The 25771-nt window shown below is 45.7% G+C and overlaps 1 protein-coding gene and 1 non-coding gene across 2 annotated transcripts in view; one reads left to right on the forward strand and one right to left on the reverse strand.

The window, feature by feature from the left end:
* Nucleotides 1-10799: 10799 nt before the first annotated feature.
* The window catches only part of CALCOCO2 (calcium binding and coiled-coil domain 2), a 34714-nt gene continuing 19742 nt past the window's right edge, over nt 10800-25771 (forward strand). The window contains exons 1-5 of the mRNA XM_060255235.1: nt 10800-10984; nt 13657-13750; nt 17647-17780; nt 23938-24063; nt 25488-25646. Coding sequence (XP_060111218.1) covers nt 10805-10984; nt 13657-13750; nt 17647-17780; nt 23938-24063; nt 25488-25646 — 693 coding nt within the window. The 5' untranslated portion in view covers nt 10800-10804. The remainder of the gene's footprint in view (nt 10985-13656; nt 13751-17646; nt 17781-23937; nt 24064-25487; nt 25647-25771) is intronic.
* TRNAI-GAU (transfer RNA isoleucine (anticodon GAU)) lies at nt 11272-11343 on the reverse strand. The gene has a single exon. It is a non-coding gene; the product is annotated as a tRNA-Ile (tRNA).

The following is a 25771-nucleotide window of genomic DNA, read 5'->3' on the forward strand; positions in this document are numbered from 1 at the left end:
GGGTTTGATTCTCCAGTCCTCCACTTGCAGCTACTGGAATGGCCTTCGGTCATCCATAGAGCTCGTCCTTTTCCTTGAAAGGGCAGCTTGCTGTAAGAGCTCTCTCAGCCCCACCTACCTCACAGGGTGTCTGTTGTGTGTGTGCGGGGAGGGGAAGGTAAAGGAGATTGTGACCACTCTGAGACTCTGAGATTGTGTATAGGGTGGGATATAAATCCAATATCTTCTTCTTAGTGTGAGCTAGTTCAGGTTTTTTTTAGCCTCTGGGTCACACATTTTTGTCTTAGCTCAGGAAAAATGGTCCCAGAGCACACTAATTTATGCAGTAGCTCACAGCTTTAATGCCAGTAGCTCACAAAGTAGAATTTTTGCTCATAAGACCCCACAGCTTAGAGGGAGCATTGCTCACAGGGTGTTTGTTGTGGAAAAAGGAAGGAAGGAGAATGTTAGCCGCTCTGAGAGACTCCAAGTGAAAGGCAGGGGATAAATACAATCTCCTCCTCCACCATGGAAGCTCGCTGAGTTACTTTGAGCCAGACCAGTCTGGCTCAGCCTAAACTACCTCACAGAGAGGATAAACAGAGGAGAGGAGAATGGAGTAGGCCGTTTTGCATTCCCACTGGGGAGAAAGGCAAAGTATAAACTATATCACAATTCAAAAACCCCATACTGTTAATTAAAAAGTATATTAGTATAAGTATGTTACAAAAGGTAATTATTAGCTAGTGTATTTAGCTAGTGGTGATGGAAAGAGCCGTCAAGTCACAGCAGATTTATGGCAACTCTGTGGGGTTTTCAAAGCAAGAGATGTTCAAAGGTTGGTTTGCCGTTGCCTGCCTCTGCATCACAGCCCTGGTATTCCTTGGAGGTCTCCCATCCAGTTACTTAAACAGAGCCCAAACTGGTTGGCTTCCAATACCTGACAAGAGTGGAATATTCCAGGCCAAGGTGTTTAGCTTGTACATAAATCCATTTCTGCGCTGGACTCCTGCTTGATTTAACCTCTCAGTATGTCATTGCAGCTATGTACAGCCATGTTAGTTCTGGCTTTATCCCCTGGGCTGTCTAGAAGTTCTATGATAGCTGCTATGGTGACCTACCTCACAATCTATATTTGATTATGCAATACATCACCAGCTTCCCACCCCTACCCCCACATTACTCCTGTGTCTTAAGAGAAACCCAGAAGAACTTCAGATTAAGAAGCTGCTGGTTTATATTCTTTTTCCGAATTGTGAAGTGAGTAGATGGCCTCAGGCAAGCTGTTCAGCTCTTCAGCTCTTCATCTGCAATGCAGGGAGGTCAGACTGAATTGAGACACCACATGAAGTAATGGTTAAGACCTGCCTTTGAATTCCCAGGTGATGTGGAAGTTTGCTGGTGGTGTGACTTTTGGCCAGTCACACTCTCTCAGGCTAACCTACCTCACAGGATTGTTGTGAGGATAAAATGGAGGAGAGGGAAATGGTGGACGTTGCTTTGGGTTCCCTTTGGGGAGAAAGGTAGGGTACATATTAGGTGAATAAATGTTACCAGAAGTAAACATTTGCACTAGGGTTGCCAAGTACAATTCAAGAAATATCTGGGGACTTTGGGGGTGGAGCCAGGAGACATTGGGGGCGGAGCCAGAAACAAGGGTGTGGCAAGCATAATTGAACTCCAAAGGGAGTTCTGGCCATCACATTCCAAGGGACTGAACACCTTTTCAGTTCCTTCCTTCCATAGGAAATAATGAAGGATAGGGTCACCTTCTTTTGGGGCACATAGAATTGAACCTCCTTGTCCAATCTTTTTGAAACTTGGAGGGTATTTTGTGGAGAGGCACCAGATGCTACGCTGCAAATTTTGGGCCTCTACCTCAAAAAACAGCCCCCCCAAAGCCCCAGACACCCACGGATCCATTCTCCATTATTTCCTATGGGAATACATCTCCATAGGGAATAATAAAGTTCCCAGCAGATATTTCCCTCCCCTCCCCCTGCTTTCTGATGACCCTGAAGCGGGGGGAGGGCCTCCAAACCGGAGGATCCCCTGCCCCCACCTAGGGATTGGCAACCCTAGTTTGCACTGTGAGTCTGCTCTGACCAAGGGCTTCCTTATCTAGAGGCATAGCCCTCTGCGTAGGGATGTCAGCCTCCAGGTGGGACCTGGAAATCCCCCAGAATTACAGCTCATCTCCAGACTACCTAGATCATTTCCCCTGGAGAAAATGGATGTGTTGGAGGGTGGACTTTCTGGCATTGTACCTGACTGAAGTCCGTGTCCTCCCCAGGCTCCAACCCTCAGTCTCCAGGAGTTTCCCAGCCTGGATCTGTCAACTTCCCCATCCCCCCGCTGGTAGCCAGGGTGGACCTGGCAACCCTAGTAGGTATGACAGAGACAATTCCTGGAACTGATCTTGGGTGTGTCATTGCCTCTTACTCTGTGTTGAAAGTGAAAGCGATCAAGCGAGCTGCAAGTTGGCCCAAACAAGAATGACTGCAAAAGGCTTTGTTTTAAGGTCAGGAAATATGAAAAAGCTGGCAGGCTGCCCTGTTACATGAAGCCATTATCTTGTGTACTTTATCAGAAGGGGATGGAAACGAGACCGAAGGCTGAGGCTACGTATGCTGGACTTTGCACTGGTGCTGTTTGGAATCTTTATGGCGTATACTGCATTCTATGAACTGAGCTCTTTTGAACTCTGTCAGTGGGTATTCTCTGTGTAGGGAGTTTATAATACTGCTTTTTATTTTGATCATATTGTCCTGTTGTTGTATCCAGGTCTTGAATTCAGCAGGGCCTCACAGGAGCACAGCTCCTGAACCTTTCTGATGCCCCCCCCCTCCTCCTTCCCACCTACCTACCTTGTCCATTGAATAGTAGGTGCAGCTGCATAACAATCCCTGGATTAGGAGAGCGGGCCAGCCAGCCACCATGAGTTTTGCCGCACCCCCAGCAGCCCTCATTAATTAATTATTTTATTTTATTGGATTTATATCCCGCCCTCCCCACAGAAGCAGACTCAGGACGGCTCACATTAACATCTGGAGAAGCTCATGCACCCTTTCGCCACTTCTTATGTGATTTTGGGCAGCAGGTGGCTTACTGGCCTTTTGACTATGGGGGAGGGGGGGTGGCCAAGGAGAGCCCCATCTGAGTAAGACCTTGGGCTGGCTGGATCTCTAGCCATCCCAAGCAGGCCTCGCTTGCCCAGGGCTCTCCTTTCTTGCGTCGGGTTGCTTTTGGCTAGTGGGGGGTAGCGTATGGGGGGAGCACCACCACCTATTTTTCTACAAAACAACCCCTGATTGTATCTACCTCTTGAACTTTGCCTGTCTGAATCTGATCCTAGGATAATGGTCTAGATGTGTTGTTATAGGTTTTTGTCTAGTGGGGGGATTTAAAGGGTTAAGTATTTTATGGCGGATACTGGAAGAAATGGAACTGGAGCATGAGAGGGAGGGTGGAAGGTGGGCGGGCCCAGGACACCTTTCTTCCTGTGTTCCTTTTAAAGGCCTTCCTTCCCCCACCCCTTTCTTTTGCATATGCAACCTTTGGGATTGCTCTATCAAGGAGGAGAAGGCCTTGAGGGGAGAGAGAGGAATGTTTATCCCCCCCAAAAACATTTGCAATAAAAACTTAAAAACTGTTGTGAACATGAAAGAAACTATATTAGTTGGGTTGTCCAGAAAGAGGGTGATATGAGTAAGGATGCAGCTGTATTGTCCAATTTTTCTACAGAAGTTTTTTTTTTTTTTTTAAACCCAATCTTAGCCCAGTGGTGCAGAGTGGTAAAGCTGCAGTCCAAGCTCTGCTCACGACCTGAATTTGATCCCGGCGGAAGCTGGGTTCAAGTAGCCAGCTCAAGATTGACTCAGCCTTCCATCCTTCCGAGGTCAGTAAAATGAGTACCCAGCTTGCTGGAGGTAAAGTGCACACGACTGGGGAAGGCAATGGCAAACCACCCCGTAAAAAAAAAAGCGACATCACCCCAGAGTCGGAAATGACTGGTGCTTGCACAGGGGATTACCTTTACAAACAGCTTGCTGAAAGGACATATTTAACAAAGGGCCCAAAAGCTGGGAATTGGGGCCAGCTAGTGGGATGCGGAGGATGCTTGCTACTTCTGCAAGCCAAATTACACTTGATGGTGCTCTCAGGGTCCCCACTGCCAAGTTAATACCTGACATATAGGATTTAAAAATCCCATGATGGCCTGGTCAGGAACATGGTGCTCTTGTCCTCCCCCTCCTACATTCCTTATTAAGGGCTGAAACAGCTCCAATCTCCCCAAGGCTCTTTTGCCACTTGAAAAGGCACCAGGAGAGGGTACAAGAGCTCCTTGTCTGTGTTCCGGCTCTGGCAGCCTTGTTACTTTGGCCTTTAGTCTTCAACAGCAGTTAAAGATGAATCAGGTTGATAAAGTAGCCAACCTCAAGGTGTGGCCTAGGGTTCTCCGGGAATTGTCAGTGATCTCCAGATTACAGAGATTAGTTCTCCTGAAGAGCAGTTTCTGAGAATGGCTTCTCATCCCTGCTGAGCCCCACACCCAAATCTCCAGGAATTTTCCTTTCACAACCCTAAATTAGGAAAAGTCAGTATCTTGGTCTGGGAGACAGCAGCTCTATCCCCCAGTTATCCCCAGAACATAGTGGATTTCTTTTTGTTTCTTTGCTTCTGTTCAGAGCTGAAGGACTGCTTTCGAGGCAGTTTCCTTCACCACAGGCTCTAAGACGTGTCTTACATTTGCGCTGCTATTATTAGCCTTAAGGTGGAAACTACAAGTATGAGGTTTTAATGGTGTATAAAGTTCATTCTTAAGTGGCTCTCATTAGTTTTTACTAGAACTTGGGCAGGAAAACCTCTCAATGGATAGTGTCCAATGGGTCAGATCTACCCAGCTTGTGCTCTCAAGGAGGTCCGAATTTGTCAGTGGAGGTTCTGAAAGACTACCATGGTCTGTACCTGCCTGTACTTTTGGAGGGGAAGGAGCCTTTTTGAGAGCCTGTGGGCATTTTTTAATCTGTAGGCTAGATGCTACCATGAAATGGCTGCCAAGCTTGAGGAAGGATACACCTGACCACAAAATGGCTGCCATGGAGGCTGAGGCCAGTCACAAAATGTTGGGATGTTGCAAGCCAGGCAGCCTCCTGTGAGGGAAGTGACTGTTTCTAAATTGAGTGCTCCCTGTGGACACAAAGGTGATGCCTCCTTCTCCAAGCTTGTCTCTTTGCTTTGGAGAAGAAGGAAATAGAGGTCAGAAACAGAGCAGGGGGTACCGTGGTTTCCATGGGCACCCAAATGGATGTCATTGTGTTACATTACAAAAAGAAAAGAGGAAGAGTCCAGTAGCACCTTCTTCAGTGACTCACAAAAGCTCCTCCCCTGCCACAAATTTTGTTAGACTTTAAGGTGCTACTGGACTTTTGCTGTTTTCTGCTGCTAAAGACAGACTAAAAGGACTACCCATCTTGATCTATTTCCAGGGAAAGGCTTTGGGGTTTTCCTGAGGTACAGGGATGACTCCAGGCCAAGCTAAAATGAGTTGGGGACTTTCCTGGCATGTCGAATTGGTTGGTCAACATCTCAGAGTATGTCAGTTGCATACTTTAGTTGTTCAGGTTTCTGCTATAAATAACTCTAAATCCTGCAATCAGATACTCGGGGAAGCTGCAATTGAAATAGATTCTTGGGCACCTTGGCTGGGAATGTGTGTTTGGTTGAATCTGCTCTTTGCGGAGAGAGTGGCAACAGTGGGGATTCCATACTCTTAAAGAGAAACTCCCCCTACAGCATCCGACCCTCATACCTTCTTGCCAGAATAATTTGTGTAAGGAATAGATTCGTGGGGGGTAGCTGTGTTGCTCTGAAGCAGCAGAACAAATCTGGAATCTAGTGGCACTTTTAAGACCAACCGAGTTGTATTCTGGGTATAAGCTTTCGTGCGCATGCACACTTCTTCGGGTACATGTATCTGACAAAGTTGCCAACGGACTCAGACTTTGTTCTTGTGTCAGAAATGCTGAAGTGCTGTTTGTTTTGAAACTGGAAGTGACATTTCTATCAGGACCTTGTAAGAATCTCATCTATGCCTTCCAGGGTGAGAGGTGTGCATATTTTCAAATCCTTCTCTCTCCTGAAGATTTGTCATTACACGGTGGCTAGTTTGGCACAATGCTGGGGCCAGGCTGTAGTCTGAAAAACAATCCTTCATGTTAAAGTGTTAGAAAGCTGATGCTCTAGTCCATGACCCCTTTTCCATCACCGTAAATGTCCTCTGCATCTGTTATCTGGAGAGGTCATGTCTCCGTAGGTGGTCTCTGCTGTGAGGATCAGCTGGAGAGCTCGTGCTTCTGGCTTCCTGGAACTAGACCAGTCTCAGAAAGCTTTGAAGCAAGCCATCCCCTCCCCTCTGGTCAATGGCCAGGGCTTATGGAGCCTGGGAGAAAAGTCGGTATTTTGTTTTCCTTCGGAGCTGGCTCAGGACAGGCTGTTGCCTGACCTGGAGAGGCTAAAAGCATTCTCTTCCCTCAGATTAAAACATGGACTGTAATCTGCTGGGAAGTATCCTTGCAACTGTGGGGCCATGGCTCATTGCTAGAGCATACACTTTCCATGCTGCAGATCTGGAGTTCAGGTCAGATATCTCCAGTTAAAAGGGATTGGGTAGTATGTGGAAGACCTCTACCAGGAGAGCCATAGCCAGTCAGCATCCACAATACTGACCTTGTTTGACCAAGGATCTAACCATAAAAATGTATTTATTTCCTTGTCACATTTTTTTAATCCCTACTTTTTCCTTTTCCCAAAGAGCTCAGGATGGCAGGCATGCTTCTTTCCTTCTTTGTATACTTGCCACAACCCTGTGGAAGTAGGTTGGAGAGAGGAAGAGGAACTGGCCCAAGGTTTATTTTTATTTACTTCATTTAGACCCTGCCTTTCTGCCCAGTGGGGACTAATACTCCCTCTAGGCTGTGGAGTCTTGTGAGCAAAAATTCTTTGTGAGCTACAGGCATTAAAGTTGTGAGCTACTGCATAAATTAGCTTGCTCTGTGGCCATCCTTTTAGAGCTAAGACAAAAATGTGTGAGCCAAAGGCTAAAAAACTGTGAGCTAGCTCACACTGATTCAGCTGAGAGCGAAAACCGGTGGGGATCCAAATCACCTTACATGGTTCTCCTCTCCTCCATTTTATTCTCACAGTAGCCTTGTGAGGTAGGCTAAGCTAGGCATGGCGTTTGATGGGCATTTTTCCACCACTGGGCCCTCCCACCTGCTATTGTTGCTAAAGCAAGTGGGAGAACAGTAAAGGGAAGAAATGATGTTCCGCTATGTGTCAACTTCATGTCCAGATGAAAAACTGGTGAGGTCACCAGTTTTTCACCCGATGCTCTAGAACGGGGTGTCAGACATGTGGCCCAGGGGCCAAATCAGGCCCCAAAGCAACTGGCTGTCATCTGCTTCCTTCTCCCTCTCTCTTGCTTCCTTCTGCATCACAACTTGCTTTGCCAGGCTTGCTCAATCGCACAGCAGGTACAGAGCAAAACCTCTATTTTGTTCATTGACTGAGGCTCCTCCCTTGGGGAGGAAGGGGGGGAAGAGCTTGCTTTGCCAGGCTTTCTCAATCACACAACAGAGCTACTGAGCCAAGCCTCTCTTCCTTGGTTGCCTGAGGCTCCTCCCCCTCCTGGTCCCCTGGGGAAGGAAGGAAAGAGCCAGAGCTTCCTTTGTCCAGTTCCCTGGATTCCATGGGAGAGATACAAAGAAAGCACCTTTAAGACCAACAAGTGCTAACATTTAAAGCATGTTTTATTTTAAGTTTTTTTTAAAAAAATCTTTAATTGTGTTTGTCTGTGTCCTCTATAAAGTTTATATCTCAGCTACCTAATCTTAAATAGGTACATAAATGGCCTGGCCCAACATTGCCCGGCCCGACAAGGTCTCATTTATAATAAATGAGTTCGCTCTAGAAAGCCTCAAGTGTTTCGCCCAGGTAACACATAGCACAATGTCATATCCGCTCCTTGCCCCACCCCCAAAGGTCCTGGGAGTGCCATATAGCAGCATGGCATCCTTAAATGGGGTGGAGAGAGAGAGAGCAACTGGTCTAAGGTCATCGAGCAAGTTTCCGTGGCAGAGTGGGTCTCCGGGATCCTGCTCCGACTGCTAGACCCCACTAGCACCAACTTCACATGCTCAGTGCACAGTAAGTAGGTGAGGCCGAGCATGTGTGCCTGACCTAAGGTCATCCAGCAAGCCTCCATGGCAGAGTGGAGATCTTAGCCTTGGTATTCTGACCACTGTACCACATTGACTGCATCCTGGAACTGACGAGAACCGTTTTCAGATAAATTGCAATCATATTGGGACTGAGAGATCATTTAACTTAGGTGGGTGCCCGTTTATGGAACTAAGCTATTGTGCCATATCATTTAAGAAAAGATTAAAAAGATGTGGGGCTAACACACACCCTTGTTTAACTCCTTTACAAACTGGTATTTTTTCAGTTAGGTGTCCTATAGATGAGAATTTTACCTGGCAAGTTGTATTTGTATGTAAATTCTTTAATAGATTTAACAGACGGGGATCTATATTAAGATCCTTTAGTTTATTCCATAGTTTGTTTCTGTCCACAGAGTTGAATGCACTCTTCAGATCTATAAAGCTACATAGAGCTTCCCCTTTCTTGTATTCATGTATTTGTCGGCCAGAAAAGCCAATGTGACACATTTTTGGGGGGAAACCTATTTGCTCTAGGCCAATAATGTCTCCCGAATGTATCCAGTCTGTCAGCCGACGTTCTAAATGTTTTGCATATAGTTTGCCCATAATGGATAATAAACTAATTAGTATGTTACAGGTGTGGTAAGTTATCACTTTCCCTGGCTGGATACCTGTGATGCCCCACTGAGAGCTGAGTAGCACCTGCCTGGGCAATTCATGTGGCACATTCCCATGTCACCAGTCCTCAGGGTAGGGTCAGTCTGGCATGAACAGAGCTCTGTGTTGCTGTAGCCAATTCCAGGCCAAGAATCCAGTCTGTGTATAACCTACTTGGTGCTTGGGGGGCAACAAGGGGAGGGCTTCTGGAGTTCTGGCCCCACTGGTGGGCCTCCTGATGGCATCAGGTGTTGGGTTACTGTGCGACACAAAGTGTTGGACTGGATGGGCCACTGGCCTGATCTAACATGACTCCTCTCGTGTTCTTTTCTTCTTACACATACCATGCCTACGTTGTAAAGTTATATACTTGCATTTGGAATCCCAGAGGAGAAAAGTGGTTTGAGGGGTACAGTTTATTTTATTTACTTCATTTATATTTTACTTTTCTCTCCTTGCGTCATCCTCAGCTCCGTTTGCCTTCACAACTACCTTGTGATGTAGGTTTGAGTGTGACTGGCCCAAGCTCACCCTGCAAGCTTCTTTGGCACAGTGGGGATTTGAACTTGGATCTCCCAGATCATAGGTCAACATTAACCACTGCACCACACTAGCTGGAGAAGTAGTTAGTGGGGGGAAAGCGTTAAGCATCCTAACGGTTTTCCACTTCAAATTCCTCTCGCCCCCAATTGCTTTTTTTTAATGTTGTGGATTTATAACATATTTTCGTGTAAGGTCTACTTGGTTTGAGAAAGTGCTCTTGTCTAATGTTGGGAATACTACATGAATTTCATGGCCTCTGAACACCTCATTTCCTCCTCCCTTTGTGTTTGCATAGGTGTGTGCCAACTTCATGCCTCAGATACTGGGTTACCAGCTCCAGACTGGGAAATAGCTGAAATTTTTTATTTGATTTTGGGGGTGGAGCCTGAGGAGGGTGGGGTTTGGGGAGGGAGGGGCTTCAGTACCATAGAGTCCACCTTCCAAAGCAGCCATTTTCTCCAGGTGACCCAATCTGTCTCCTGGAGTTCAGTTGTAATTGCAGGTGATCTCCAGCCACTATCTGGAGGTTTGTAGAAAAATGATAACACTGTGTCAGTATTTGTTAATATATACTTCAATTTTCTACATCAAAAATTTACAAAATACATAAGTTCAAAATTCCCAGATACAATTCCAGTAGAAATCATCTATTGGAATTGTAGCTGGGAGTTTTGAACTTACATACTTCATTAGTTGTAAATTTTTTTGCTGTAGAAGAGGAAGATTGGATTTATATCCTGCCCTATACTCTGAATCTCAGAGTCTCAGAGCAGTCACAATCTCCTTTACCTCCCCCTGCCCCAGCAGACACCCTGTGAGATAGGTGGGGCTGAGAGAGCTCTCACAGCAGTTGCCCTTTCAATGACAACTCCTACGAAAGCTATGGCTGACCCAAGGCCATTCCAGCAGGCGCAAGTGGAGGAGTGGGGAATCAAACCTGGTCTCCCAGATAAGAGTCCGTGCACTTAACCACTACACCAAACTGGCTCTAAAAAATTTAAGTATAAGTATATATTAGTAAATATTGTCACAGTGTTATTTTTTTACAAGTCTTGTTGTGACAACTCTCATATTGTACTATCTGTAGGTTGGTAAATGGCAACACTTCTCCGATGAGTAAATCTCAAGCCCACAAAAGCTTCTGCTTCAGTAAATCTGCTAGCTTTTAAGAAGCCATGAGGTTCCTTTTTATTTTTACTTTTAGCTAGCCCTCTGGAATTTCCTTCCATGCCCTGTAACCAGTTGCATTTACTCTGTGAGTTTTCTTATAGAGGCTTCAAAGTCCTGTAATAAGATACAATGGATGGGGCCTCAAAGTAGAGGTCAGAATTGATGGTGGTTGTTTTGAACTGTCTTTCTTGCTGTTTCCCTTCCCCTCTGTCCTTTCATAGAACGCCAGCATGGAAGGTACCTCAGATGACCCTCCGACTTCTACAGTTGTGTTGGACAGCTACCACTTCTCTCAAGTCATCTTTACAAACGTGGAGAAGTTCTACATCCCTGGAGCGGATGTCACGTGCCACTACAACCTTTCCGAACACATCACTCCTCGCAGGAAAGACTGGGTGGGCATTTTCAAGGTGAGTTTCTGTTTTTGAAGGCCAGAGGTCTTGGTGATAGAATGTAGATGATGGAGTTTAACTCCAGCACATTGAAATCTGTTGGTGTGTTTTGTAGAGGCCTCTTGGGGGTGATTTTTATCCTCTGAAGCTTTGGGCCTGGTTATACATACGAACATATGAAGCTGCCTTATACTGAATCAAACCCTCAGTCCATCACAGTCAGTATTGTCTACTCAGACTGGCAGCGGCTCTCCAGGGTCTCAAGCTGAGGTTTTTCATGCCTATTTGCCTGAACCTTTTTTAGTTGGAAATGCCAGGGATTGAACCTGGGACCTTCTGCTTATCAAGCAGATGCTCTACCACTGAGCCACCATCCCTCCCCCTAGTTTCAGAAAAGGGTACTGAAGTGTTTAGGATGGAGTTCTCTTGTGAAGACCATGGTCTGGCATGGAGTGAGAAGAAGAGACAATTTGATTATAGGTTTTTAACGTTCTCTTAGATAGTTTAAAGAGCCCCATGGTGCAGAGTGGTAAAGCTGCAGTACTGCAGTCCTAAGCTCTGTTCACGACCTGAGTTCAATTCTGGCGGAAGCTGGGTTCAGGTAGCCGGCTCGAGGTTGACTCAGCCTTCCATCCTTCCGAAGTCAGTAAAATGAGTACCCAGCTTGCTGGGGGGAAAGTGTAGATGACGGGGGAAGGCAATGGCAAACCACCCCATAAAAAGTCTGCTGTGAAAATGTTGTGAAAGCAATGTCACTCCAGAGTCGGAAACGACTGGTGCTTGCACAGGGGACTACCTTAACCTTTTTTAGATTGTTTATCTTGAAGCTGGGAATGAATTTTTCACCACCGAGTTCCGGGGTGAAACATTTTCCAACATTTTCAGATGCTACAACACTAATACAATTCAGTGTACATGTTCAGTTTTCCTGGTAGCTTAGAGAATTTATACTTCTGAGAGCCATGTAGAAGGGCTTTTACATTATCTGCAGTACAAACCCATCACTGTGTGTATCCTGTCCCCCCACCCCTGAAAAAAAAAAAGAATCCTGGGAATTTTAATTTAGTTAAGGTACTGAGGTTTTTGTTTGATATCTCTTGTTCTCTCCAAGAACTACATTTTTTAGCTCCTCATGTGCAGAGGAACAGGAAGCTGTTAAACTGGTTTAAGCTGCGGTTCTTAAATTGTGGTTTAATACCCCCAAAGTGGATCTCAGCTCTCTTGCAGGTTGATTGTAAGAACAGGAGGATGGGGGAGGAACTAGGTGAAGGGAGCTCAGTGGCAAAATTTGGGTTGTTTCTACATGTGCAAAATGGCCATAAAATATAGGGACGGGGAGGGACGGTGGCTCAGTGGTAGAGCATCTGCTTGGGAAGCAGAAGGTCCCAGGTTCAATCCCTGGCATCTCCAACTAAAAAGGGTCCAGGCAAATAGGCGTGAAAAACCTCCGCTTGAGACCCTGGAGAGCCGCTGCCAGTCTGAGTAGACAATACTGACTTTGATGGACCCAGGGTCTGATTCAGTAGAAGGCAGCTTCATAGGTTCATAGCTTGTGGCTCAGTAACGCTCGGTATATCAGGGGTCCCTAACCTTTTTGATCCTGCGGCAACGTTTTGAATCCTGACACGGCATGGTGGGTGCAGCAATAAGATGGCTGCCACAAAGTGGCTGCCACTGAAGGTGAAGCCAGCTATAAAAGGATTGCCACAGCTAAATGTCAATAACACAGTGTAGGTCCTTGTGTTGTGGTTATAGCTGCTACCAGAGGAACGTTTTAAAAAACATATACAGCCAATTAAATCTCCATTAGTCAGAAGCCTTCTGGGCAAAAGCTCTACCTAGTCCCACCCACCTCCTAAAAACAGCTGGTGCCCACCATGTCGCCCACAGGCCACCTTGTTGGGAACCCATGTCAGGGGTGGCCAAACTGTGGCTCAGGAGCCACATGTGGCTCTTTCACACATATTGTGTGGCTCTTGAAGGCCCCCCGTCCCATTGACCAATTTGGAAATGATATTTCTCTCTTTAAATCAAGCCAGCCAGCAGTTTGGAGAATGCATTTAAAGTTGCTTTCTTTCCACCTCTCCATCCCTCCCCCCCATCTATTTGCCTTCTTTCTTTCCTGTCTTGCGGCTCTCAAACATCTGACATTCACGTCTTGCAGCTCTCAGTCATCTGTCATTTATTCTATGTGGCTCTTACATGAAGCAAGTTTGACCACTCCTGCTAAATATTTATAAATTCTACACATGAAAGAAGAATACAAACTTTTCCATGTTCTAAGATTTTGTGGTGAGGAAAGGGAGAAGAAGACTGCAGATTTATACTCCATCCTCTCTGAATCAAAGACTCAGAGCGGCTTACAATCTCCTATATCTTCTCCCACGACAGACACCTTGTGAGGTGGGTGGGGCTGAGAAGGCTCTCACAGCAGCTGACCTTTCAAGGACAACTCCTGCGATAGCTATAGCTAACCCAAGGAAACGATGCCGAGTTACTTTGCAAATGGGTCTCAAAAGATACTGAAGACAGTCACCCTTTAGAGAGCCACTGTATTTGTGGCGCCCTTGCCCTAGAATAGCTGAAAGTATGAGCAGGGTGACCTTCTGTTGCACTGTGAGGGTCTTCATCCTTAGTCACTCATTGCTTATTTTTCAATTAACAAACCCAGAAAAATGTTGCCGTTGCAGGTAGGATGGAAGACTACGCGTGAGTATTATACGTTCATGTGGGCACCGTTGCCAAGCAGTCCTGACAGTGCTGAACATCAAGTCTTGTTTAAAGGTAAGTTATGGCACTGGGTGATTCATGCATGCCTCTTGGCACTTCCTGGTAGCATCAGAATCGCATGCTAAAAGTAAAGAGTCCAGTAGCACCTTTAAGACTTACCAATTTTATTGTAGTGTAAGCTTTTGAGAAACACAGCTCTCTTCATCAGATGCATGCATGCCGACTATCATGGCTAATTCATCGTTCTATGCTAAAAGTATGCCTCCTAGAGCAATTTTATACAGTGTTCAGCGTACATTTGGGGGGGGGGGGTGACCGTTAACTACTTCCCATTATCTTCTGAGCAAATCAAACTTTGTTAGTAGCTCCTTCTTGTATGGTTCTATATGAATTCCATGTTTTGTAGTCCATTCTGAGTGGTGATCAGGAGAAAAAAGTGGATATGAATAAATACTTTCGATATAGAAACCTAGATAAACAAGTGGGGACCCACAACACCTGTGGGGAGTTTCCTTCCATCACTGGGCACACCAAGGCTTCTCCCCTATGCTGTCAGGGATGCCAGCAGCAAGCCACCATGGTTTCCTGCCCCTGCCACAGATATCCAACAGAGGAAGTAGAAGTGCACATATGTAGACAACCCTTCTGTTTGGGGCGTGTGGGGTTTTCTAGCTCCCAAAGTATTTTTAACACTGCGTCATAGGAAAAAGTCTTATTTTCACTCTCTTTAAGTACGGGAACTTGGGAAATAGAATTTCCTGTGCCCTAGAGTATCTGAAGCTCTTAAACACAATACCAGATACCCTCTATATGTCAGATTAAATATGTGGGTATCATTTGAGGATATAAACAAAGCTTGGTTGGCTTTATTTGGATTGTAGGTTTCTGAGTATCCTACATGATATAAAATCATACATCATTTTTTCAGGTTAGACAGTAGTTTGTTTCACAGGTGACAAAACTTGTAGCAATTGTGTATTTTATGTGATCTGTGAACTGAAATATCACACCTGTGTATGCAGAACTGGGCGATTCCTGACTCTAAATTCCTATTGAGCCACTGTTTTTCACTGACCTGAAGCCACTCAGAGGTTACATCACACTAAGAACGCACGGGTCATTGCTCAACTTTATATAGAAGTTTGACCTACTGCTGTTTAGTACTGATCAGTATGTGGCAGAGAGAGAGACTCAAGACAAAAGTGTCCTTCTTCAATTTCCTAACCACAAGTTAGGAAAGGCACAAACAGGCATAAGAAAAGGCCTGCGTGGTTAACAAACAAAGTAATGGAAGCTGTAAAAGGTAAGAAGGACTCCTTTAAGCGGTGGAAAACCAGTCCAAGTGAGATTAGTAAAAGGGAACACAGGCTGTGGCAAATCAAATGCAAGACTGTGATCGGGCAGGCAAAAAGGGACTATGAGGAGCATATTGCAAAAAACATAAAGACCAACAATAAAACTTTCTTCAAATATATTAGAAGTAGGAAACCAGCCAGGGAGGCAGTGGGGCCCTTGGATGACCATGGGGTAAAAGGATTACTGAAGGAGGATAGGGAAATGGCTGAAAAGCTGAATGAATTTTTTGCCTCCGTCTTCACTGTAGAAGACGAGAACTTTTTGCCCGCCCCAGAACCACTAATTTTGGAAGGGGTGTTGAAAGACCTGAGTCAGATTGAGGTGACAAATGAGGAGGTCCTACAACTGATAGACAAATTAAAAACTAATAAGTCACTGGGTCCGGATGGCATACATCCGAGAGTTCTGAAGGAACTCAAAGTTGAACTTGTGGATCTTCTAACAGAAATCTGTAATCTTTCATTGAAATCTGCCTCCGTTCCTGAGGACTGGAAGGTAGCAAATGTCACCCCCATCTTTAAAAAAGGTTCCAGAGGAGATCCGGGAAATTACAGGCCAGTCAGTCTGACTTCAATACCGGGAAAGTTGGTAGAAACCATTATCAAGGACAGAATGAGTAAGCACATTGATGAACACGGGTTATTGAGGAAGACTCAGCATGGGTTCTGCAAGGGAAGATCTTGTCTCACTAACCTGTTGCATTTCTTTGAGGGGGTGAACAAACATGTGGACAAAGGAGACCCGATAGATGTTGTTTACCTTGACTTCCAGAAAGCTTTTGATAAAGTTCCTCATCAAAGGCTCCTTAGAAAGCTTGAGAATCATGGAGTAAAAGGACAGGTCCTCTTGTGGATCAAAAACTGGCTGAGTAATAGGAAGCAGAGAGTGAGTATAAATGGGCAGTCTTCGCAGTGGAGGACGGTAAGCAGTGGGGTGCCGCAGGGCTCGGTACTGGGTCCCATGCTCTTTAACTTGTTCATAAATGATTTAGAGTTGGGAGTGAGCAGTGAAGTGGCCAAGTTTGCGGATGACACTAAATTGTTCAGGGTGGTGAGAACCAGAGAGGATTGTGAGGAACTCCAAAGGGATCTGTTGAGGCTGGGTGAGTGGGCGTCAACGTGGCAGATGCGGTTCAATGTGGCCAAGTGCAAAGTAATGCACATTGGGGCTAAGAATCCCAGCTACAAATACAAGTTGATGGGGTGTGAACTGGCAGAGACTGATCAAGAGAGAGATCTTGGGGTCATGATAGATAACTCACTGAAAGTGTCAAGACAGTGTGCGTTTGCAATAAAAAAGGCCAATGCCATGCTGGGAATTATTAGGAAGGGAATTGAAAACAAATCAGCCAGTATCATAATGCCCCTGTATAAATCGATGGTGCGGTCTCATTTGGAGTACTGTGTGCAGTTCTGGTCGCCGCACCTCAAAAAGGATATTATAGCTTTAGAGAAGGTGCAGAGAAGGGCAACTAGAATGATTAAAGGGCTGGAGCACTTTCTCTATGAAGAAAGGTTGAAACGCTTGGGACTCTTTAGCTTGGAGAAACGTCGACTGCGGGGTGACATGATAGAGGTTTACAAGATAATGCATGGAATGGAGAAAGTAGAGAAAGAAGTACTTTTCTCCCTTTCTCACAATACAAGAACTCGTGGGCATTTGATGAAATTGCTGAGCAGACAGGTCAAGACGGATAAAAGGAAGTACTTCTTCACCCAAAGGGTGATTAACATGTGGAATTCACTGCCACAGGAGGTGGTGGCGGCCACAAGTATAGCCACCTTCAAGATGGGTTTAGATAAAAATATGGAGCACAGGTCCATCAGTGGCTATTAGCCACAGTGTATGTGTGTATATAACATTTTTTGCCACTGTGTGACACAGAGGGTTGGACTTGATGGGCCGCTGGCCTGATCCAACATGGCTTCTCTTATGTTCTTATGTTCTTAATTACAATTGTTCTGGCAGTTTGTATGTGAAAGGGGAAGAGAGGGAGCAAACTTTTAAAAGAAGGCAACCTTACAAATAAACCAGTTCATAGTATGTTGCGGGGTTTTTGTTTAATAGTATTTATTTTGTGAATCCAGAAGCATTATAGTGAGACCGAAGAGTGGCTTAAGAAACAATGATATGAACAGAAACCGAAACATTGCATGCAGCAGTCTCTCTCCAGAAAGAAGATATATTATCTTAGGCCATGTCTTCAAACTACCAGTCCCCTGGCACTGTTAAAGTGTAAGGGAATAACTAGAAATTACAAATTCTATCGCTATAATCTCCAGAGAACATAATTCAGGTCTGGTAAATATCCTCTAGCACAAATCTATTCACCAGCTCAAGTCTGGTGAATATCCTGCCATCTTCCAGCAGGGATCAATTATAGAATCAGTTTCCAAGGTCAACAGGGATCAATTATAGAATCAGTTTCCAGGGCCCAACACAATTGCAGCTCCATGATAAAAGGGGCAATGCTGTCCAGTGCTTGCAGAGTTGGGCTTTCTTGCTATGGCTTTGGGGGTGGCATACTTGCTCACTCTGCGGTCAGTTTACAGTCTGGAGAGGCTGGAAATATGACCTGACTTTTTATCCTCTAGCTTACTACTTGCCAAAGGATGATGAATACTATCAGTTCTGCTATGTCGACCAGGATGGGATAGTCCGTGGAGCCAGTGTCCCCTTTCAGTTCCATGTGGCATCTGAGGATGACATGCTGGTGGTGACTACGCAGGTTTGTCTCCTTTCCTGTTCTCTGGTCTGTATAAGCCCTTTTCAGCTGTTATGCCCACGTATCCTGAGAGCCTGGCTACCATGCGTTTCAGGTGCTCGCCACTTCCCACAGTGCTCCCAAAGCATACAGTCACCATGTTGTCTGAAGGGGGGCAACAGGCATCCTTTTCATGTGCTTACTGCTTCAGTATATGCAAACCCAAACCCTAGAAAATCCAGATATTGTTTGTGGGTACCAAAGCTGTATGTGCATGTAACTTATGCGCATGACCACATGTATTGGGAAGATCTGTGTCCAGTTGCAGGCTTCCTGGTTCATGTGGATATAAGGTCTTAAGGGGGATCTAGTGAAGTGCTTGAGAAGAAGATGATATTGGATTTATATCCCGCCCTGTACTCTGAATCTCAGAGTCTCAGAGCGGTCACAATCTCCTTTACCTCCTCCCCCCTACACACACACAACAGACACCCTTTCACAGCAGCTGCCCTTTCAAGGACGACCCCTACAAGAGCTATGGCTGACCCAAGGCCATCCCAGCAGGTGCATGTGGAGGAGTGGGGAATCAAACCCGATTCTCCCCGATAAGAGTCCACACACTTAACCACTATACCAGACTGGCTCTCTGAGGGGTTTGCAAGCCTTCGCCAGCCCATTATTCCCTCTGCTTAGTTCCTGCTCTGTTGTTTTGTTATCAGACTCTTGATTGCTGCTTGGCCAGGATGCCCCCAAACAACACTAAGTTTGGTGTAGTGGTTAAGTGTGCAGACTGTTATCTGGGAGAACCAGGTTTGATTCCCCACTCCTCCACTTGCAGCTGCTGGATTGGCCTTGGGTCAGCCATAGCTCTCACAGAGCTGTCCTTGAAAGGGCAACTTCTGGGAGAGCTCCCTCAACCCCACCCACCTCACAGGGTGTTTGTTGCGGGGAGGAAGGTAAAGAAGACTGTTAGCAGCTCTGAGACTCTGAGATTCAGAGTGGACGGCGGGATACAAATCCAACATCGTCATCATCTTCTTATCTTGGTTGCAGAGGGGCAGCACACCTCAGGGAGGGAAAAGATGTACTCAGTTTCTCAAAAGAGAGCTTCATGTACATGTGGTGAAACCTGGTCCAGTTCACGCTGTTTGTCACATTTGTGTCTTCCTCTCAATGACTTATGGCCAGGTTCTCTCCTCCAGCATGGTGTAGTGGTTAAGAGTGTTGAATCTGGAAGACCTGAGTTCAAATCCACACTTGTGCCATGAAAATTTCCTGGGTGACCTTGGGTTGGTCACAGCCTAGCCTACATTACAGGGTTGTTGTGAAGATAAAATGGATGAGAAGAGAATGATGTAAGCTGCTATGGGTCCCCACTGACAAGAAGGTGGGGCACAAATGAATTAAAATAAATTAATAACCTTAGCAATAATTCCTTGATAGTTGGCACGGCTGAGAGTGTGTGACTGGCCCAAGGTCATCCAGCAAACTTAAGAATATAAGAACGTAAGGGTAACCATGTTGGATCAGGCCAAAACCCAGGTGCCATCAGGAGGTCTGCCCGCAGGGCCAGAACTCCATAAGCCATCCCACTGTTGCCTCCCAAGCCTCAAGAATAAAGAGCATCACTGCCCCAGATCAGATGTTGGAAGGAAGGAAGGAAGATGGGGGAGGGAGAGGGAGAGGTGAAAAGAAAGAAAGTTGCTTTCTTTCCACCTCTCCCTCCCCCATTTCCTTCCCTGAAATACATTGTCCAAGCTGCTGACAAATGCCTTCTCCAAGCTGGCCAACTGGGTGGATAGGGCTTTGAGAGCCACACAATATGTGTGAAAGAGCCACATGTGGCTCCCAAGCCACAGTTTGGCCACCCCGGTCTATCCCTTGTGGCTAATAGTCATTGATGGAAGTGTGCTTCACATGTTTTATCCAGTCCCCTCTTGAAACTGTCTATGCTTGTAGCTGCCACCACTTCTTGTGGCAGTGAACTCAATATGTTATTTACACTCTGTGGGGTTTTGAACCTGGATCAGCCAGATCCTAGTCCAGCACTCTTAACTACTACGCTAAGGTAGCTGTCTGTTCACATTAGTGAGTAGCTCTATTGAGATCTTATTTGTGATGGTGTGGGAAAGTGTTATTTTGCCCAGTTGATGCATGTTTGTGTTCTAGAAATAATGTGCTACTTTGAGTGGAGGCAAGATAGCAATGAATAAGCATTGCAAACCAGCAACTGTCCCTGTAATGGTGGCTGCTGGTGGGAAAGGGGGGTGGAACTCAGGGTTTCAAGTGTGAGTTGATGTATGTTTTGCACTTGTTAGCTCCATTCTACCTTTCAACTGTTTATTTATCAGAATACTTATACAGCCACAAAATGGCCACCACAGGAGGTGGGGCCAGTCACAAGATGGCTGCTGCAGCTTACCTTCAAGCACACAGTGAAGATTCTTGGGCTGTGATGGCAGGGACTGCGAAAGCAACATTTTTCTGAATCTGCACAGCCAGTCAGAAGCTTGCTGGGCAACAGCCCCACCTTGCCTACTTTCTTGAAAGTCCTTGTTTAAAGGCGTTGGCAGGAACCATGGCAACCCATGAGTTAACAGTACATACAACAACTTTGTTCAGTAACCAGAGAATGTTGAATAGTGGACAAGATGTTGACCTGATCAAACACAACTATATATAGCTCCTATCTAAGCTACACAAGGGGCTTGCTCACTATCAAAGGCCCTGTTAAAAAGCTTTGCATCCATACTAATCCATGCAAAATCAAAACATGAGAACGAAATCTGTGTGATAGCTTTTGTTAGGACCAACCCAATGTTTGTGTGGTGGAAGCTTTTGAGGTCACTAGCGGTCTTCATTATGTTGGATGCTACAAAATGTTAGAAAGTAGAACTGCTTTCTACCTTCCTGTATTTCTAAATTCCATAGCCTCCAGGCCTGATGAAGAGTTCTGGTGAGCTCAGAAGCTTGCACAAGGTCTCGTGTCAATTTGGTTGGCCCTAATGAAAGGTATTACACAGATTTTGTCCTTTAAAACAAAACCGCTGCACAAAGCTGGGGGAACTGTGCCACTGCAAGAGCTATCCTGACCCCTCAGGAGAGGTTGTTTCAGAGTAGTGTAATAGTTACTTGGCCCTGCCCAGGGGAATGGAGCCTGAATGAAGAAGGAGTCTCTCCGGAGATGTCTTTTTTTATCAAGGACTTCAGTAACTGAGGCTTTGTCCTTCCAACTGATGCTAAGCATCCTCAGACGATGTGACTGAAAAGGTCTTCAGAGATAAGCAGACAGGGTGTCAGTTGTGATGGTGAACAACCAACTGTTGACCACATGGAAGAGGGGACTGTCTGAGAACTTCCCACGAAACTGCCTTTTACCTCAATCAGATCCTTTGTCTATCAAAGTGAGCATTGTCTACTCAGACTGGCAGCTTCTCTCCAAGGTCTCAGGCAGATCTTTTAACTGGAGTTACTGGGGATTGAACTTGGGACCTTCTGCATGAAAAGCAGACCCTCCACCACTGAGCCACAGCCCCTTCCTCTTTGGTAATCAGACCATTTCTGTGGTAGTCCTAAAGATGAGCCAGTGGTGGCTGCAGCAGGCCAGTAAGTTGAAGGCACAGGCGCTTTATAAGGAGATTCTATCAGCAAAGTAATGTGCTGAAGTAATCACAGATAAGGGCCTCCAGCGCGTATGGTTTTTGTTTTGATCTGATAAAGGCTAAAAGTACCACAAATTATGGCAGATTGCTGAATCATCAGTAGTATTAAAGACATTTACCAGCATGAAGCATACAGAGCACTGTAAAATACAAGTCTGCTTGGTGCCTTTTGTGCTTATAATTTTGGGTGATCAATTCACATGGTGTTCTTGCAAAGTAATATACACAACAGATGGGTCCCTGCTCCAGTGAGCTTACAATCCTACTCTTGCCGTTGGAGGATGAGGGAATGATGAGAAGGGAGAGGCAAAGATGATGGGATCTGGATTTGTTTGCGAGCCAGTGGGGTATAGTGGTTAGAGCAGGGATCCGCTGTGGTACTCTTGAGTGCCATGGCGTCTACTAACACCTTTTCTGGTGCCTGTCAACTGTTTTCTAGAAGTGGGTGGAGCCAGATAGGGCTTTTACCCAGTAAATCTTCTGACTGATGGTTGGAGATTTGATAGGCTGTGCAGATTTTTAAAAATGTTCCGTTGGTGGTAGCTGCTACCACAGCAGAAGGGTCACACTGTGTTACTGAAGTTAAGCTGTGGCAGCCATTTTGTGGCTGGCTCGGCCTACTGTGACAACCATTTTGTGGCAGTCATTTGTTGCTGCACCTGCCGTGCCATGTCAGAATTCAAATGCCCCACCAGCTCAAAAAGAGACCCCTGGGTAAAGTGTCTGATAAGGATCTGGAAGATTCAGGTTTGAATCCCCATTCTGTCATGGAAGCTTGCTGGATGGTCTTTGGTCTAGTCACACACACTCTTTCTAACCTACCTCACAAGGAGAGGAGAGCGATGTAAGCTGCTTTGGGTCCCCATTTGGGAGAAAGATGGAGTATAAATAAATAGGCAATAAAATAAGTAAATGTGCACATGCATGCAGTTATAAGGGCTTGTCTTTCCTTTCAGTTAGAAAATAAGGACTAAGGGGCGGAGTCAGTAGTAAGGCGGGTTATGAGAAGAATTTGCTTGGGGTGGGGAAGGAAATAGTGTGGAGTTCTAAGGTGCAAGAGACAAACCTTTGGGCATGAAATGTGGCCATTTTTTGAGCTCTCTGATGCTTCACTATGTTGAGCACTATTGTGTGACTGCAAGGGGAAAAAACCCCCAACCCGCTGACTCATCTTTTCCAGCCAGGCACATTTTAAAAAAGAGTCCCTGGTGAAGCCATCTGTCCTTAAGGCTAAATGCTTTCATTTAACAGGAGCAGTTGGCATTTGAAGCAGATGTGCTCTCTGGAGGACTCTTTTAAATTCCTCCTTTTGTCACTTGCTCAAGAACATGAGATGCATGTGCTATGCCTCTGCCAGCATGGTGTGGTGTTTAAGAGTGGCAGACTCTAATCTGGAGAACCGGGGTTGGTTCCTCACTCCTCCACATGCAGCCAGCTGGATGACCTTGGGCCAGTCACAGTTCTCTCAGAAATCTCTCAGCCCTACCTACCTCACAGAGTATCTGTTGTGGGGTAAGAAAGGGAAGGCAATTGGAAGCCTCTATAAGGTAGAGAAAAACAGGGTATAACAACCTACTCCTCTCCTACTCTACCTCTTCTCTCCCCACTTCACCATTGTTGTTACTTGGCCATGGTCATCTTGTGAAGTTCTGGCAATCCTTGCGTAACTGTCGGGGTCGATGCAGCCTCTTCCATCGGTACTGACGGGCCTGTTGCCATTTTTGGCAGGCGAAGAGCTGATTGCACAAGTGCCACAGATAGTCTCGCGGCACAATTTTTGCGGGTTTGCTTAGAGAAGGCTAAGCAGTGCAGGCACGAATCAACTCGGTGTCCCTTGCCCAGACACAATAAGCAGAGGGAGTGACCGTCAGGAGGTGCGATCTTCTTACCACATGAGCGGCACCTCTTAAACACCCCCAACGCCTTTCCATAGGCGTCAAAGAAAAAACCACACAGAAAGATTTCTGAGGGAAAAGGGGGGGGGGGAACAAAGCCTCGAGGGGCAAAGTCCAACAAATTTTTTTTAAACAACAATAACTATCTTAACAACTAACTAACTAACTACATTAAGAAAACAACAAACGGGCTATATACAACAAGAAGAAACAATCCAAAGGATTACAGTACCGACCGGATAAATGAAAAAGGAGATCCTCTCAGCGCAGTGGTCAAAAAGGAAGTGGCAGGATCCACATGCTGGCGCCGGTGAGCATGCATGCTGGGACGCCCATGCATGTCCACTGGTGCTGAGCATGAAAAAATCCCGGGCTTTTTAGGTACTGATTTGGGGGATTGACACAGGCGCTATATCCCATGAGTGTGAATGCACAGATGACCACTCGAAAATCTACAGTTACAGGTAAGCAACCTGTCTTTCTGGCAATCCTTGTGTTTCAGGGCACCCCTTTGTGAGATTTGTGGAGGCAGCTGGTGTCTTCTTGTTGTCTGCTTTCAACACCTATCTTTGCAGAGTTCCTATTGATACAACTCCCTTCATGTTGCTTCTTTTTTCCCCCCAGGGAGAAGTAGAGGAGCTTGAACAGCAAAATAAATCTTTGCTTCAAGAAAACCAGAAACTGAAAGAAACTTTAACAAATCTGCAAAAGCAGAATGAGGACTTACAGGAGCAGATTGTGAAGGCACAAGTTAGTAGTTCTATTTTTTAAAAAAAAGCCTTGAGATTTCCACCAGGATCAAGGGAACTATTTTTTATTTCCCTGGAAGGATATGGAACTTATAACTGAATGTATGAAATTGCATTATACTGAACTGGGCCACTGGTCTGTAAAGGTCAGTCTTGTCTACTCTGACTGGCAGCAGCTCTCCAGGATCTGAGGTGGAGTTCACACTGCTCGTTACCTGGTTCTTTAACTGATGATGGAGATTGACTCTCTGGGACCTTCTGCATGTCAAACAGATGCTCTGCCATGGAGCCCCAGCCCTGAACGCATGATCAGTTAGTTGCTTTATACCGATTCAGACCATTTGTCTGTCAAGATGGGCGTTGCCTCCTCTGGCTGACAGCATCTCTTGAGAGTCTCACTTCACCTACTGCTAAATCCTTCTCACTTGGGACGCCAGGGGTTGGGACCTTCTGCATGCAAAGCTCCTGCACTACCACTGAACCATGGCCCCTCCCATCATAACCAGTGTTCCCTTTAAGCTAAATTAATGTGAGCTAGCTCACAGTTCTTTAGCTTCCGGCTCACTTTTGTCTTAGCTCAGGATGTAAGTAGAATTTTTGCCCACAAGACTCCACAGCTTAGAGGGAGCATTGATCATAACTCCAAGTCAATCTTGCTGTCACACTAAAAAAAAGCACATCATGATCCGTGCAGAAAAAAACAACAATATAGAGGAATTTTGGAGATTTCATTGGTGGAGAAGCTTTTGCAGAGTGGATGCATGAAGTGTATTGTCATTTGGTCAAGACAGATAGACATCGATGGGAATTGGACAGGGAGTAATATAGCCAAAAGCCAGTGATATGCAAGAGGTACCGTCCACAGCATTTCTATGCAAATCTCAAATGTATGCAAGAGGACTGACCAGTTGAGATTAATAAAAGTAGACTTTTGGAGCTAATGAGAACCAGTTTGGTGTAGTGATTAGGAGCACGGACTCCAATCTGGGAGAACTGGGTTTGATTCCCCGCTCCTTCACATGCAGCCAGTTGGGTGACCTTGGGTCAGTCACAGTTCTCTCTGAGCTGTTCTCTCAAGAGCAGTTCTTACAGAGCTCTCTCGGCTCCATCTACCTCACAGGGTGTCTGTTGTGGGAAGAGGAAGGGGAGGAGATTGTAAGCCTCTCTGAGACTTTGAGTGAAGGGCAGGGTATAAATCCAATGTCATCTCTTCTCCATGATGTGAAAAGAATCAATTTTTAAGACTAGCAAGACTATGCTGTCACTTAGACCAGTTCCCCACTAGCCTTGCCCTGGTCTCACGCTCCTATTTCTGGAAAGATCTCGGTGCACACAGTCTTTGTTGTGACCAGACCATGTGCCTAGATCACTGCTTTATATTCTTTACTCTCAGTTCCTACCTACCTCTTTGTTTTGTGTGTCCAGGAGACGGCGAAGGAGCTGGAGGATAAAGTCCATTTATTGCAGAGTGGAACCATGGAGCTTCAGAGAGCTCAGGACCTCCAGGCTTTAGAGATGAGCTCAGCTCAAAAGGAACTGGCCATCATTAAAAAAAATAATGTCCAACTGCAAGAGGAAAACCAGGTAACTGTCAAAAATTGCCAGAGGGTCATGTTTTGGTGGCAATGGGGACATTAAACAATTGAACTTCCAGACCAATTCTCCACTAGCCTTGTCCCAGTCTCGTGCTCTTCTTCTCCGTGGGGCTT

This window comes from Heteronotia binoei, chromosome 15 (genome assembly GCF_032191835.1).
Source record: "Heteronotia binoei isolate CCM8104 ecotype False Entrance Well chromosome 15, APGP_CSIRO_Hbin_v1, whole genome shotgun sequence".
Taxonomy (NCBI): domain Eukaryota; kingdom Metazoa; phylum Chordata; class Lepidosauria; order Squamata; family Gekkonidae; genus Heteronotia; species Heteronotia binoei.